The sequence below is a fragment of the Lutzomyia longipalpis genome, chromosome 3, assembly GCF_024334085.1.
Source record: "Lutzomyia longipalpis isolate SR_M1_2022 chromosome 3, ASM2433408v1".
NCBI classification, from domain to species: domain Eukaryota; kingdom Metazoa; phylum Arthropoda; class Insecta; order Diptera; family Psychodidae; genus Lutzomyia; species Lutzomyia longipalpis.
In genome coordinates, this window is record NC_074709.1 from 20,660,040 (window position 1) to 20,677,770 (window position 17,731).

At 35.7% G+C, this 17,731-nt stretch overlaps 2 protein-coding genes across 20 annotated transcripts in view; both read right to left on the bottom strand.

Annotated features, from left to right (window-relative positions):
• The window catches only part of LOC129792688 (ARL14 effector protein-like), a 693,823-nt gene that overhangs the window by 341,495 nt on the left and 334,597 nt on the right, over window positions 1-17,731 (bottom strand). The gene's annotated exons all lie outside the window — the stretch shown is intronic.
• The window catches only part of LOC129792563 (uncharacterized), a 94,073-nt gene that overhangs the window by 17,838 nt on the left and 58,504 nt on the right, over window positions 1-17,731 (bottom strand). For 12 of the 19 annotated variants that reach the window (XM_055831731.1, XM_055831733.1, XM_055831730.1 and 9 more), the window contains 5 exons: window positions 4,609-4,754; window positions 3,341-3,385; window positions 1,902-2,023; window positions 507-662; window positions 184-243 (listed from right to left, as the gene is read on the bottom strand). In XM_055831731.1, coding sequence (XP_055687706.1) covers window positions 184-243; window positions 507-662; window positions 1,902-2,023; window positions 3,341-3,385; window positions 4,609-4,754 — 529 coding nt within the window. The remainder of the gene's footprint in view (window positions 1-183; window positions 244-506; window positions 663-1,901; window positions 2,024-3,340; window positions 3,386-4,608; window positions 4,755-17,731) is intronic. The other 7 variants (XM_055831735.1, XM_055831739.1, XM_055831744.1 and 4 more) reach the window with 3 other exon arrangements.

Below are 17,731 nucleotides of genomic sequence, written 5' to 3' on the forward strand. Positions count from 1 at the left end.
AACAATGTTAGTCTCTCTCGCAAAAAAACGCGCACAACGCATATATATTTATTGTTTTAGTGAGCCACAATATTGCAATTAAATGCAAACGTAAAAAAAAACGGTCAAAAAGCAATCATTTATGTTCAGTTTATGGCCTCAAAGCATTCAGCACAATACATGCCAAATTCTTCACCCTTATACCTAATTCATATGATTCTCGTCTCGTTGACAATTGCCGCGAGAGGAGACTTGGTCCTTCCCCTTTAAGAAGAGGAAAATTTCTCTTTTAGAAAATAATTTTTGTACAACAAACGAAAACTTCTCAACCAATTTTTGCTTCAGATTGCGTCAAATATTGGAATTTGCTGCTTTGAACTTTCTTTTTTATTTTTGGGCGCACCCCCATATTGGCAGGGGGTTTTATTGATTTGGGCACGGGGGAGAGTTTCAGGAGAATCACAAAATGCGATATTTTGGGTAAATAAAAGTCATACATGGGCGATAGCATGCGGGATGATACTCACTTTCTTCCTCCACTTCAACCCTATTCTCAATCTCTGAGGTACTCTTCTGGCGACGCAGAAGTTTCTGCTTGACTTGGCATTTGGGAAGCTGCGACGCACAGTCGGCGTGAGCGTTCATTTTACAGATGCGACATCGAAGTCCCTGCCTCGTGTGCCCTGTGGCGAAAATGTGATCCAATACCTTATTGTTTGTTTTGTGTTTAGTTAAGAAGAAAATTTCATGGTGGGTATGGTATAGGTTAACATCCTTCCACATGTTATCTTGCCTAGAGGATAGATGTTTTAGTATGAAAAGGTAAAGGGATTATATGATGAAGGAGCTTTGGACGTTATATTCTTTATTTTTTTTTGTTTAAAATATAAAATGTGTTTAGTGTAATTTAATGCTATGTATGATATTGCCTCTGAGACAGAAAAAAATAATAATCTATATTTTCTACTTTCTTTTTATTTTTAACTTTTTAATGAAAATCGTGGAAATCATACTTATTTGTTATTATTCAATATTTTCCCTTCAAGTGAATTTTCTCATACAACCCACAACAACAATAACTTTTAAATTTTTCCAAGAACTTTCTTTCAATATCCTTCAAGCTTTCCTCATGTAGGAGTATCTAATCCCAATGATTATGTTTATGGAACGATTGGAAAAATTAAAACAAAGCAAAAATATATTATCGAAGCAATAAGTAAAAATAAAAGAAAATTCACAAAGTCTATATATTGAAAAATTTCCAATACATAGGAGCTGAAAGCTTTTGATAAAAGCTGAAAACTTCGTCGTCTTTTGAGGAAAGCTTCTGACAAAATGTTGGTACATAAATTAAAAAAAAAAATGAAAGCAAGTTGAAAATTCTTAGAATAAAACGCAATATCGTTCTATTTTTTGGGCTTGATTCCTTAACATAAAGAGTCGCGAATTTTTGCTTAATTAATAATTAAAGTAAAAGAAGAATATCTTGTAGGAATCGAAACGTCATTTTATGGAATTTTCATTTTTCATTTCCTTCATAAATTCATTTTTAATGAAAATTTAAATAATTGATTTGTAATCCCAACAATTAATACAAAACGAACGTTGGTATAATTAGATTCTTTTGAAAATTATGAATTAAAATTAATAAACATTCAAAATTAAATGAATTCTTAATTAGCGGACTACCGATATGGATGCATGATGGATAGATAGGCGCCTGATTAAACTTTAATGCGGTGTTTGAATTATATATTGTTCAATTTGTCAGTGAACTTCCTTCTGGGTGGGCTGAATGTGTTGACACCGACAAATTGCAAAATGATGTATTCATACCAATTAAATTGCCATGGGAGTGTGCAGAACTATTTTACCCAGAGCGAAGAGGAAAAAAAATATTTTTTGTAATTTTTGCAACTCACCTCTTAGGACTTGAGAGCAGACATCGCATGGTGTTATCTTCTTGTACGTGTACTCCTGCAAATTGTGGGTGTCTCCATCGCCGACGCGTACCCTTTCTGCCGTCGCCGCCGCCCCATTCTTCCTACAGAGGTGCGACGAGATTTCCAAGTGGGGTAAAGAAGGTGGAACAAAAAAAAAGAAGAGATTTTGTGGAAAATGTGAATTTCTGATTAACAAAATGGAAACATCTGCCATTTCTGCCACTTTACACAAAATACATTTTAATTGTCTAATTTCATATGCACAAAATGTCCTGAGCTACATGAGATATATAGATATAAATTATGTGAAGGAGAAGAGGGAGAAAATTCGTTCAGCACGAGACACAACACAAGTTCAAATTGCGGGAAAGTAATTAAGCAACTTTTGGTGAAGGGAAAATTTATACATATATTTGGTTGTACACACATGAGGAATGTTTTTGAATGAGGAACTTTTGTGCAATTAATTTCTAATACCAATTGTACTATGGAGGAACTGATGCACAAATTTGAGCTCAAAATTTTCAAAACTAATAAGCAAAATCCAATTCATCAAACTTTCTACATGACTTTTGTAGGCCAATTGGATTTTCGTGCAAGATGAATAATATATGCTATATGAATGGAGTTGAAAATGCATTGCAGGCGATGATAGTCGTCATAGATATTAAAATAGTATACGTATTGACAAAGTTATTTGGTTAAATTGAGCTGCAACATAAATTCAGGATGTTCTTTCATTTGACATACTAAGCAAATGAACCTAAACCCATTAAACTTCTATGGACAAAGTTGATGAAAGAGTCTTATTCATGATGTTTGGAGTTAATTTTTAAGATTTATCCAATTTTCGGTTTTAAATTTAAAAAGAGAAAATTCAATGACCATACTTTTATTAAATCTTTAGCAATGCTCTACAATAATTTAAAAAACTAAAACTAGTTGCATCTAAGAGACTGATTCCTTGAAAGATAAATAAAGCCCTTTAATTTTAATGTTTTTGCCAAAAGGGGGTCTTATTTCAAGAATTTCTTCTGAAAATTTCAATAATTTCAAAGATTTCTCGGTCACATAATACAAGAACAGTCTCTTGAGAACTTAAAACATTATTAAATCTTCATAACAATTTGGAATAAGAATTATAAACTTTAACGCTTTAAGCTCATTTTAAAATATGCGCATTTCTACCCTTTGGTAAAGTGGGAGAAAATGTTTATTAATGTTCCACCCAAAGTTATGGTGCAGACTCAAATTAAATGTCATAGAAGAGCAGGCAAAATAATTTCCAAATGAGAGTAGATAAATCACTGATATTGACAGAGGATAGATTACGAGATAGATCAATGATTATTTAATTAAGTAACATCTATAAAACATCAATATTTTCACTTCAACTAGTTCGTCTTGATTTATTTTACCTCATCGTCAAAACTGTTGACACTGCGTGATACATTTGATTCGTTCTAGTGTGTGAGATGAGGATGCAAAATAGAATTTTGGTTTAATTTTATTAGTTTTGATTCACGCTAATGTATTAATTTCTTATTAGAGATGACGTCGACAGTGAGAAAATCAAAGAATCATGCTGGCGAGAGTGAGAAAGCACGTTATTACATTGAAATTCCACTTTATAAATACGCCAAAACGACACTTTCCAGCGGACTTTTTGGCATTTTCCGCATCCATAGTGAAAATTCATTACACCCTCTCTCAACCCATTCTCATCCCACCCACGTGCCAGCTATATACTTCTTAAATGAAATTGCTGGGCTGTGTGGAGGTCACCTTCAGTGGAAATTTCCAGGAAATTTGAGACAAAGTCTGAAATCAATTCTCACGAAAATAATATTGATATACACTGCAGGCGAAATGCAGAGAAATAAATTATTTATTTGGAAGACTTCTTCACGTTTCAGGTATTTCACATTTTGTTGATTTAATAATGCAAAAAGTACTAAAAATAAATTTATGAGAGTCGATTTTTCTCACGATTGATGTGAGAAGAAAGCGAATAAATAATTTTACTCCGTAAGATCTGACGGTAGTTATGAGAAATTTAACAAATAAGTAGGTATTCCATTGTACCAGAAATGTGAAGAATTCGAATCCTAATTCAGCTAATCGGCTAAACAAGATTCTATATGTATCTATTATGCACGAAATTATGTAGGTATTTCACAATGAATTAGTAATATTCTGGAACATTCACAACTCACACTTCCCACCGCTCAAAAAAAAATAAACGTGATTTTCCGAAAAGTGCATTAGATGGGGGAAAATCGTGAGAATTGATGTTACAAAAACATATTTAATTTATCAAAAAAACATCAATAAAATGCTTGCGAATCACCTAATTTCCAATTTTGGCTTCCTTAGTTATTTAAAATAAAAGTTTTCAATGAAAAGCTTTAACCAGATAATGTTAAAAGAAACTAATTTGCAGATTTTCAGTCAATTATTCTTCTAGTTCTAAAATATTTTCTTTTCATAAACATTTTTCGTTTTTCAATTAACCACCTTCATCAGGGTTTTACTACTTTTAAGCAACTGAAAAATTCCTAGAACCCCAATGAAGGTACAACTGGTGCAGACCTTTCACTACATTTTGACTGAAAATCCACCTTTTTTAGCTTTTTCGCAAAAAATAAATTAATTTGTTTTTGGGGAAACATAAATTATGACTTACTTTTCGTTTGCTGCTGACCCTGAAGCTGGTTTTAAGCTCCTGAATGCTTTCAACCACTTTGTCTTCATAGAAGAAGAACTCGAAACGGATAGCTTTCGCTCGCCTCGAGGTGATCCTGGTTCGACTCTTGCCAGAAACAGATCCTTCTGCAAAACAAAGGTGATACACAATTGCTAAGATGGAGAATTGTCTGGGGCCAATTGCCGACAATTTAATTAGAATTAGCCCAAAGGTGTGACCCTTTCGGAAAATTCTACTGCTAATATTCTCTTTTCTTCCACGCAGCACATCTAGCGTGTCTTCGTGTCGTTTATTTATCAACAGAATGTGTGTCAGTTTTCTCGATGGAAATAAAAAAAAATCCTTCCTTGGTCAGAGATGTGTTATAATATCTTTTCTTATTGTGTTCATTCGCTCGCTCTTTACAGTGCTCCCATGCCTTGAGGGGGTTTTCGCATGGGGCGAGAGAAAAAAAATCAATTTCCTCGGCCCATGTCGTTGTCGCTTTTTCCTCTTGGTGGAGATCCTTGAATTATGGCCCCAAGGATTGAGTGTTTATCTATTCAAAGGAAAACATATTTCACCCTGCTTCCTTTGCTATTTATCGCTTTTCTTGACACCCAACGGCTCTATCGTACAACAGATTTAGGGTAAATATGGGCTTTACAGTGCGGAAAGCACCAATAACTACCTCAGCTTTCAAGTTGAATATTCAAAAGGAAATTCCATTTCAATGGGAATTTGCAAATCAATATAGGGATGAAATTTCTAGGGAATTAAGGTTTTTTATGTGTGTGAAAATTAAAGATATATAGGTATATTTATTGAAATTGAAAATGATGGAAAAGGCAGAAAAATTTAAGGAATGACGGGAATGTCGGGAATGCCAGGAATGCTGAACCCTCAAACATTAGCCTACATGAAAATTCCTTCATCATTTGTGCCATATGTGCTGTATTAATTATTCTTCATCTCTCATCGTCTCTTTTCATTACATATTGAAATGTCATTTGCATGAACAACTGTCAAAAAAAGTCCTGTCAAAATTTGACTATCTAATATCAAGGAAACTTGACCCTATAATACCCATAACTTTTTATGTTTATGATGCATAATGTAAATTTTTGCGCTTATACCATAAATCTCCCTCATTCTATTCCGTCCAACGATAAAAGTTTCCACTGTAGTAGACGTAAATGCCGGACGGAACATTGAATTTTTATCGTCACAGACAACAATTTGCCACAAGGGAAATCTCACTTCCCATCACCATATACAAATTGTTTGCAAATTACTACCCAACTTTGACATTATCCTCCATAGCATTTCTAATGAAAAATATTGCATTCTTACACACACTAGAAATGAGGAACCAGCAGAACCAGCATATTATATTCCCCATATCTTGCATTCTCAGGACAACTTTTCTAAGGACCTCTCTGGGTGTCAGTTGATTTGCAATGCAGAAACTTTTCCAATTCCTAAAGCACACCTCCCACCGCCACTTAAAAGTCACCCGGTCGCTGGGATGCATTTGCATTCTCGCCCAACTCCATATCTCCAATTGGTACTTCATCACCCACTCTTACAATCGATATGGTGGCCTGGAAGTTGCGATAAATTCATGATGAGATTCTTGTATGTGCTAATTGGGCCTTTCAGCCCCGGTCTACTTTTCCCAATCAGTGGAATTGATCTCACGTGCAATCTCACGGTGCAATTCAAATTAGGCGGGGATTTTCCACCCCATCGCCCGCGTTGTTTAGCATTTTCTCACAGTCTCAGCTAAAATCAGGCTATTAGTTGGTATACCACAATCGTGGCATACCAAGTATTGTAATCGTCGGAAAAACCGACCACCTCAGATCGGGCTCAAACTTGGTATGAGCACGTTTTAGACATCCCACATTACGAAAATGGTGGTGGAAAATTTTTGATCCGGCCGGCCTGCCGGCCTGCCGGCCTGCCGTCCGGGACTCTAAACTTTGCCTTATAGCTTGAGAACGGTAACAGATAGAGACTTCCGGTTTAAAGATTTCTATAGAAAAGTGGGTGTAAAATTTCATTTTTTCGCATTTTCAAAATCCAAGATGGCCGCCGTCCGCCATTTTGAAATAGCGTCAACCACTTCCTTTATAGCTAGAGGTCTGAAATTTTAGTATGTTGTAGAGCTCAGTGAGACGTTTTCATCGATAACTCATACTTGAAAATCGGTCAAGCGGTTTAGCAAATATGGCGGCCTAAAGCAAAAAGTGTTTTTTCGATATATCTCGAGAACGGCTTGACCGATTTTGACCATCTTAGTATCAAATGAAAGGTATTGAGAAGCCCTACAACTGTTTAGAACATTTCAAGTTTCTAAAACATCCGCAAGAGGCGCTAAAAACAAAAACAAAAATTGCCTAACTTTAAGGGGCAATATCTCCGAATCCCCATTAGGCAAATCTTTTAAATTTTGATATGTTGTAGCCTGACTAAATATCTTTCATCAGTCCAAAAATGAAGAAAATCTATGTCGCCGTTTAGAAGATATAACCATTTGAAAAATTCTTAAATTTGAAAAGTTCTAAGAGCCATATCTCTTGAACGGATTGTCCGATTTTGCTCAATTTGGTATCAAATTAAAGGTTTTGCAATTTTCTACAACTTTCTAGAACATCAGAAACCTCTAGAACCATTCCTTCAGGATGAAAAGTGCAAAAAACTGTTTTTGTTGAACAAAAATCCGCCATTTTGTGTTCTGGAGGTGACCTTGAAATGTTTCGAAATATATGTCAGATTATAGCTTATTTCAATACCTTTCCAGAACTAGTCAAGAAATGTCTGTAGGTCTAATAGAACTTAAGATATAAGCATTTTAATGTGTCAAATTGCTAAATTTTACAAAAAATTGTGTTTGCCTACTCTAATACTACTCACAAATTAAATTACAACGCATAGACTGACCCATCCGCGTTGTGGTATACCAACTCTTATAACTGGACGCGTTATGATTGACTTTCCCTTCATGACTCAATAGAACGAAGAAAATTTCATGCACTCTTCGCTTCTTCCTCCAGAATGGTTTGAACCACTTTTGGGTACTTTAATGGAATTCGCATATATAGCAATTGGATGAGGTCTGATTTGTAAGTATAGAGTACGATTTGGATCCTTCAAGTATGAATCGAGATAAAATAGCTTTTAGGCTTGAATTTACAATTTTTTCTTCTTAAATTTAGTACATTTTAGGGTTGATTTCAGTCATTTTTAGGCTTTTACTCGCCTTCAATCTGATCATCATGAGGATTAACCGAATATTTTTTTCAGCTTGAATTTACTACTTTTAAGCTTGAGTTTAGTACTCTAATAGGCTTGAATTTTAGTTTTTAGGCTTAATTTTAGTACTTTTTAGTCTCGAATTTAGTACTTTTTAAGCTTTTATACCTAAATCTTTATTTTTTATTTGCCAAATATTTTGATTTTCTTAGTGACTCATCCAAACATTCTGTTGGACTATTAGAATTGACTCACAAGTTTCTTAGATCATTGAAGCCTAACCCTAAACCCACTCTATTTGCTTAATGTAACAACATTGCCGTCCGTGGGGGTAGCATTTCTGCATTATGTAATCGAGGCAAATAGCATACCCTCATAGTCATTGAGCAGTGTAGAGCCCCTCCCCCCTATCCCTCTTATGCTCAATAGAGTCAAAACTAGGCTAACATTCGCACAACACTGCAAACTATTCGGGGCACGGAACACCAAGTACAGGGTTCTTTGTATCATTTTCCAACTAAGCTTTTCATTCTTGTGCCTGCGCTTCGTCCCTCCCCACTACCCCTTGACGAGTAAAACTTTACAATTCCGGACACGCATGAATGTGATTTTCCACCAAGTGAATTGCCCCATTTGGGGTCCTTCTAAAGCGCTACAACCCGTGAAGGACCTGACTTACAATCTCTTTATTTATGAGTGGAGAAAAATTGTGTTGAATTGAAGGAAAATTCTATGTGAAATCCATTTGAATGAGCGTTGCTTGGTGGAAAAAAAAACGTTTACTTCAATGCACCTTTCTCTCATTTAGTCATCAAAGGCAAAAGGTATATGTATTCAGAAAAGAGTTTCACTGTGTTCCATTGTTCCGGGTTGAAGAGAATATGTTGTGTACGACACAGCTGTGTACACGAGCTTTCACGTAATTGGAAGGCAAATTGTATTAAGCTCTTTGAATTTTTATGAGAAAATTCACGATTTGATTTTTTCTTAAGAAATCAGCATTTGGTTTTATTTTTAGCTTTCTTAACGAAGTTGAAATAAAGCTGAACCTCGCTGAAAGGAATATCCTAATAAATATTAGATTAATCTGAACAATTTGATTCCCTCGCTTTGCATTTTTAAAATTTTTACTTTGCTTAGCAATGCAATGAAAATCAAAGCTTCAAAAACCGCCAATTAGTTCCCAGCATATGCAGAGCGTTGTGCCGGCCGGGCTTTTGTGGAAAAGCTCATTGTGGTGGCGTGAAAATGGTTCAAAATAACTCTCATATTTCACAATTTGTATTACAAGCTGTCTCAATGTGTATTTGCATGGGGATGGGAATGAGCTTTTACACAATGAAAGCTCTCCCACACCCAAAAAGCAAACTCAGAGACATGCTGGATTAAAATTGAATAACAACATTTTACACCATATATAGCAGAACTAGGTCGATTGAGAAGGAATGCAGGCGAGAAATGGTTGAATGGATGCATGTTTGTATCGCGTTGAAAATTTGTGGAAAAGTCCATGAAGGTGAAAAAGAGCTTACAACTTTCACAGGCGTTTTTCCGGCACAATTGTCCACTGAGGCATTTATGACACAACCTTCCAGAGCTAAACGATTGTGGTGAAATTCATTTTCAACCACCACCCCTGCCCTCAATTTGGCTCGGGTACAAAAGCTCATTTCACTAGAAACTAATTTTTCTCATCATTCCATTGAGTGACGGTGCTATGTGAAATGTACAAAAGCTTCATTTTGTGGGTTTTTTCAACACCCCCAAATCCAAATCGATAATCTCGACATTTATTGGCAGATTGAGAGGGTTATTTCAGTGCGAAAGGATCGATTTCAACGGACTCCCGGCCAAAACTTTGTGTAAGCCGCCTCAGCACGGGGTGATTTAGCACGCCGGAAAACAACAAATGCAAATAAGCTTCACTTTTCTGCCCAAGCAAGGCTGATGGGTTTTCAAGGTTCTAGCCCCGCAATGAGAATCGATTTGCCAGGATGAAGGAATTTCCAACCTCATTCCGCCTCAATTTGTGAATATTTCATTTAGCTCTTTCTTGATGAAATTCCATGAGAATGCGACCTTTTCACACCATGCTTCAATTCCTATGCTTCACTTTGCTTAATTGGAAAGCTCTCTGAGCTTTTTTTTTCAAAGAAGAAGTTGTTTTTCCGAGAAAGATTTTATTCAATAAATACCTGGAATACTTCTAAATACGAATCATTTTCTTTTTGCTATTCTATTTTCCAAAGAAGAAAATGTAGCGGAAAAATACTTTTTTTTTCTAAAAGCACCCAACCTGAATCACCCTGTAAACCCTCATTGAAAGACATTTATTTAAACTACTCACAGTATTCACATTTTGCGTCCAAGAAGATTGATTGTAATGGGAATTTCGGGGGAAAATTGCCAATCGATTTCCACATTGAACATTATCTGTTTCCTTTTGCGATAAAAAATGTATGAGAACATTTCCTCTCGCATGATTGAGGGTGACACTGGGCGCAAAAATATTTCTCTGACTCGCCACCAATGCGATGAGCCACGCGTTTGTTCGTCCAACCACTCCCCCAAACCACTAAGGGTGTTATACACACACTCCACAGTAACGCTTATCAAATTGTCTTTCTGGGCCATAGATACGAGAACTTTAGTATCTTTTCTCTTCCAAATCCCCCCTGCTGTGCCCCCACGTGAACACCCTTAAACTCACCCCACAGCCATCTCTATCAGCATGAGTGGTTTATGCCAAACTGAGAGGGTTTCCAAGCTCCAGGGAAATATCTGATATTGCTCACATACCATCCAACCGACCCCGCAGACCTCATTCTTTCACTTTTAAAAGTCTCTTTCACTTGCTTTCTCCCCATGCTTTCCTTCTCCACCATGAGATTCCTCTCTGGTTGTGATATACCGCAAAAAATATTATTCTTCACCACCATGGAGAATGACATCATGGCATAAAATTGCAAAAGCAGAATCAAGTTCATAATAAAGCTTAAATTTCCTTCCATGAGACAATTCCATTTTATTCATCAAGTCTCTTTTTATTCATCATACTGGAAAGAGTATGTGCAGTTAAATAAAATATATATTACATACGTATTATATACATAAATAATATACAATGGGAATTTTCAGTAGAGCCAACTTTCAAAGCTAGCTAATTTGGAAGGAAATTCCTCTTGAGGAAGACTTTTTGAATGCAAAAAACTTCAATTTGGCAAATGTAGAATTTGGAAAAGCTCCATTTGCATGTATATTAAAATTCCAATTTGGTATTACCATGAAATTAGCCAAAAACTGTTCTTATTAAGCTCTAAAATCTCCTTGAAAGATCTCCATGATCCTAGTCGGGGGTAAAATTTATTTAATGCAGAGATCAAACGATACGAGATAGCAAATTGGCGTGCAGACCGACTCTTACTAATATTTTGAAAGGACGTGGGCTTGATGAACTAAAAGATTATTTTTCAACATTAATTTCCATTCAAAGTTCTTAAAATTTGGGTCGATCTTTAACGTGAAATAGAGTCAATAAAAAATAATTATTTCTAAATAAATTTCTGTTTTCTCCATATATAACATAGTTTAACATAAAATTAATTTTTAAAACCTCTGGAGAAAGTAGGTGAAAATATCCCGGAAAACATTTACTTTTCACTTCTCTTTGCTGTTAAATTTTTAAAATTTATCCATTGTTTTTTTGCATGCAAAATGAAATCTTATTTATTTCACTTTCAGACTAAAGGAAGTGAGAATTTGTAGAATGTTATTCAAGGAGTTTTGTATATAATCCAATAAAAATATTTATTTTTTGTACTCTTCCTGTTAGTACATTATATATGTATAAATCAAAAATAAATCTGATAAAAGACTTTTAGAAATTTATCTCTTTTAATTTTTTTTAAACTTTATTAACATACTTTCGGTGTGTAACAATATAAACGGCCTAATTTTAAAAACTCGAATTGAAATAAATTAATTTTATCAAAACTATAATAATAAAATTATTGATAAAACAATTACAAAACATCGTAAATATTTAATGTATGTAAATCTTTATTAGGCTATTTAATGAAAACAACAAATATGTTCAATTTGTGTATTAAAAATGACTCATAAATGGGTCGCAATCATCGAAATAATATGGAAATTTGACCATTTTTATTACCCCCTATTTGATATCTGTATTTCATTAACTTAATTTCCAGGGACGTAGCCAAAAGAAATCTACTGAAAGAAGTGTTTTTGTTTTTTTTTTAACTTTAATTATATGGTGAAAGTGGATTGAAAAACGAATTAATATTTATTTTCTAACGTTTGATATTAATTTTCAATATTCGACGATTCTTATTTTGTATCTGATACTCGTTTAAATGTCTAAAATGCTTTTTTTCTAACTTAACTATTTAAAAAACGTTTAAAATTTTCTTTATAATGTTTTAATGTGATTTTTAGCATATAATAATAATTTCTTGTATATCTTTAAAAGAAAGTATGACTTCCCATGTTTTAAGCGGTCTTTACAGACAGAACCAAATGCATTCCCTGGCTACATCTCTGTTAATTACCTATAAAAACATTTTTCCTCGTGTTTCATTAGTCACATATTTGGTCGTATTCTGTAACCAAGAATGCCTTGGAATCATTGAAATTTCATAAGAAATTCTTGAAGTTTCAGAGATTTTATTGGTTACCGAATAGGTATCATTATCAGCCTTTGAAGTAAAACAACAGAAAACCTTTATCTCTAGTCAGATAACTCACCTCCGAAAATTTGCTTAAAAAACGTACCTAATGCAAATAATGGGATTATTATGCAAAATTTTCCTTATTGAACATTATTCTATTAAACATAAATGTATCGTCAGTAAATTCTTATTTGTATTGACGATTAAATGTAAAAGCACCGTAATTTGAGGTAAAGTGATATTACTATGGCTTAATATGTAAATATAAACAACATTAATATCCGGGAAAATTCCTCACACATCATAAATTGTTGGAATAATGGCATAATATAAATTTAATGACTACACATAGGCGCATACCCAATACCAGGTGCATGATTGCATTTGCATAAGCCATTGAAAAGCACAATAGTAGTACTATTTATTTATGTAGAATTCTTGCAAAGATGAGCTTTTGGCGGCCGGGTAATGAAAATATATTATGGTACAAATATTAATTTTCACACCGCGTATTTGAAGGTGTTTGCGCGGGTATGGAAGGGGTGAGGTATGTTACCTGGGGTTGGAATGTGTATGTTCTACACCCTCTGATTACTTCACACTCATTTTGCATATAATTAGAGCTCTTTTTTTTTTTCGGAGCAGACGGAGTTGTTTGTTGAGGATGGGTGCGAGTTGATTAAAAGTTTCTCGTGCGGCTAAGTTTCTTAATTTTCGCATGTAAATTCAATTATTGCCCCAAAAGATTGGATATTTTTCGCACTAATTGCTTTTGTGCGGTAACGTGCAATGGGGGTGTGTGGAGGAATTTTTGACAGGGTATACCCCATGGGGGATTAAATAGGGTGAAATTTGTATGTACAAACACTTCCGCTGTGTAAATCTCATTTGGGCACAAACATTATAAATTATGGGGATGGTTGGACTAAATATCTCAATAATACTCGATATGTTATGCGATTCACTGTGACAATTTAATGTTAATTAGTGTTGCTTAGCATGTACCTTCGTTGTGAAATTAAATTCTTCGTTGGTTATGAGTTATTAATTGTTGATTAAATTGGTTGTTGAATTAGTAATTTACTACAATATAGAAGATGTTAGATGAGAATGGCATAGATTCTTCTCGCCCCATTGCCATGCATGTGTGTGGGGTTGTCTATTAAAAATTCAGCAATTACCTCACCTCTTAATTCAGATGTCTCACTTTTGTAATTTATGTGGTGTTGCACGTTGACTGATATCAGTGCTTGGGAAAGGTCCTTATGTATAGAGAAGCTCAGAGACGATTAACAGGGTGGTCTCGCACACATACACCACTTCAGTCTACACTCTGGTACATAGCGCACTGGGGGATGCTTGCGAAAAGCACACATATAGACTAAATCACATATACTATATACAATATGGAGGGAGAGGAGACACTCTCTATATAGCCACCCTCCTCCCTTGAAGGCAATAAAAATATATCACTCTCATCGGATTACGAGGAGCTGCGAGAGATTGTGGATGGCAGATGAAAAAAAAATTCAACGATGCCCTATGTCATTCGTTTTCACTTTTTAATCCCTTACACGCTATAAGGGATGGTGGTTTATATGCACGCGAAATTCGGTGGGAAAATTCCTGTCATGCGACACACAACATTTAGTATTCGATTCCCTGGTACACACAATTTTGCAAAGAACCCTGCGAACGGTAGCTGGGGGAGATGTCGACTGACCCAGTGCTTTCCCACCGACGAGCTCTAAAGCTCGCAATGGAGGCGCCGCAGCTTCGTGCTTTACCCCAGCAAAGACAAATCAGCTGGTCTTGTAGCTACTACCCCTCGCGCAATCAACCCCTCGAGTACTCTGTATACCAAAACACTTCACAAAACTTGTTGCTCCCTTTCGTGCAAAACACTCCCACTGTACCGTGACACACCCCCGTATACACCAATAGCACGTAAATTAACCCCGTGATGATGTTCTATGCTCGCGAGACTAACGTGCCCACAGCAAAACGGAACAACTTCACCCAGATTGACTCACGGTGAGCTTCTGCACGGTTGGCCCCAAAAAAGCTTCTGCACAGGGAGACAATTCGTGCAAAAGCTCCCCCATGGGCGACAGCACACGGAGCATCACGAGCATTGGGGGCGCATGAGCCAAGAGGGTGCCATATTAGGGGAAAAAAGATGAGCGAAGTGGAGCACACGATTTGGGCATCCCCTGCAACTTTGGGGTATTCCGCCAATTTGCCGCACACATTCCACCGCACAGAATTCACAATAAAAGTTCTCGCACGTGAAACTTTCGGAAACTTTCACGGCGGTACTTCCGTTTGCAGGAAACATACAAATAAACGTAAATTGTTTTGTGTGAAAATCTTTAAAAGTCCCGAAAAATATTTACTTCCTTATACGGGTCTTGATAGCACACTGAGGAAAAGCTGTTGATATTTTCATGAAAAATTTTAAATTTTCTTTTTTATGAAATACTTTTTTTTAAAAAGTTTTCAATTCAGAGTGATAAAAATCTTTGAAAGAAAATTTTGTAGAATAATCACAGTTTATTGATAGAAAAGCTCTGTGTAAGCTTTTTGTATATATTTTATGCACATTTCGCTATTTCATGGTGATTTATTTGAAAGCTTAATTTTATTTGGATGGAGAAAAGCTCATTTTGCTTATCCACAAAGGAATCTAATAATTGTATTGATTTTTTCTGTATCTCTTTGCCCTTTTAGCTGTGATTCTTTCGAAGAAAAGAATAGCACAGCTTCTGTGTCCACTCTAAAACTCAAGGTCGTCGGATCGGGCTCAAACTTGGTATGAGCACGAATTAGGGTCCCCACATTTCAAAAAACGTATGCGCCGAAAAACTTTTCCGGCCGTCCGTCCGTCCGTCCGTCCGTCCGTCCGTCCGGCCGGCCGTAGTTTGGAGCTCAATTACAAGAGAACGGTAATAGATAGAGACTTGCGGTCAACGGCAAAGTTCAATTATCGACTGGAAGTCGTCCAACTATGATATCAAATTCACCCCCCCTCCCCTGCATCCGCCATTTTTAATTTTTTTCAATTTTGTTTTTGCTATATCTCAGCCTCTATTATAGCTAGAGGTCTGAAATTTTAATATGTTGTAGGGGCCTTTAAGACCTTTTCAACAATACCCCATTTCCAAAAATCGGACAAGCGGTTTAGCAAATATAGAGTTTTATAGAAAGTCGGCCATAACTCCTAAACCGCTTGACCGATTTGAACCAAACCGGTTTTGAATGAAAGATCTCAAAAAGGTCTACAATTATCTATACATAGGAAGTTTCAAAAGTTACCGCTAGAGGGCCTACAATCAAAAACTAAAGTTTCGATGAGTTTTCGACCAGTTTTCGATTAATATCTCAAAAACTGGACGATAGATTTCGATTAAATTTTAGTATGTTGTAGGTGATAGACACACCTTTTAACCAAAAAAAAAATAAAAAAAATTTATGTCGCGGTTTCTGAGATATAGACCAAAACAGGTTTCCATATGTACCGATTGTTGTAATATTGCCTTATATCGGCTTAACGGTACTTGATAAAGACTTTTCGATTGAAGTTTCATCAGGTATAGTGGGCATGACCTATCAGATTTTACTAATTTCAAAATTCAAAATGGCCGCCTTCTGCCATTTTGTTACATCAACAATTACTTTCACCTATTCACATATTTTTCAAACAAACTATTAGGCGCCCCGCGAAGCGGGGCGCCTTTTATATACATAAAAAATATATAAACATATAAAAATATATAAAAATATAAATATTGTACATATGTATATCAGTACAATGATGGTCCAGCAGAAAAGGGAATGTACTGGTAAGTTTCACTTACGGGCTGTGATTCTTTCTTCAGATGAAAGTCCAAGTGTAGTGAAGTACAATGATGGTCCAACAGAGTAAAGGGAATGTACTGGTAAGTTTCACTTACGGGCTGTGATTCTTCCTTCAGATGACAGTCCAAGTGTGGTGAAAATTGAGATGGATAAATTTTTAGGAATGGCTTTCTCACGCATCGAATCACAGCCAACGCGTGTAAATTCTGGGGAAAGGCTTACTCATGCGCGTTGGCTGTGATTCGTTGCGTGAGAAAGCCATTCCTAAAAATTTATCCATCTCAATTTTCACCACACTTGGACTGTCATCTGAAGGAAGAATCACAGCCCGTAAGTGAAACTTACCAGTACATTCCCTTTACTCTGTTGGACCATCATTGTACTTCACTACACTTTTTTTCGTGAGAGTAAATAAAAGAAATGTGAACGAAAAAAAGCTAAAGATTAAAAGTAAATATCAATATTGAATTAGGGAAATCCTCAATTAGTCCTTACAGAGCGGTTACATTGAAGCATGATATCAGGACATTAACTAGGTACATCCCTTTTTCAATTTTCGCATTATCTCATTTCTCAAAACTTTAAGCTACAAGAGAGAGAGAATTATGTATCAGAAACTTCTACCACGAGCATGATGAAACACAACAAAAGAGTTCATGAAGGGTAAACAAACTAATTACCATACCTTCTTCGCCACAGGACTTCCGCGAACAAAGCCAATAAGCCGTGAACAAAGGAGGTTCCATGTAAAACTACAAAATAGCTCTAAATTGATTATTACAAAATTACAAAATGAAATATGATTAATGAAATTTTCTCTCTATTATAGAAAATATATGTAAAGGTGAGGCTATATGGCTTTATAATAATTTCCAATCCATTAAGCCCAAATTAAATTGAATGATTTTATGAGATTGCAGCCAACATTTTATCCGCGCACACAATTGCAATTACATTTAATTGCAATTAATAATTCATGCCCTTCGTGCTACGCGCTGCGGGGGCGTGTTGTGTGGATATGACAAAATAAAACGACAACGGACACTATCAGAAAATATACCCTGCAGAGCGCGAAAGTAGGGCAACTCATTTGCGGCATGAGAAAATTTCTCCGTGTCATCTTTTGGGAGATGGAAAATTGTATATAACTGCTACCTGTGTCAACATCCGCTATCGAGGGCGAAACGTTAAAAGGATCACAACCCGGCACAGAGAGAGCTTTTCCATCCAATCGCATATATATAGAAATGGAAACGTTTATCGAGGGCTTGCAATGGCGTTTTGCGGTGAAATCACGTGGCAAAAATTGAATATCC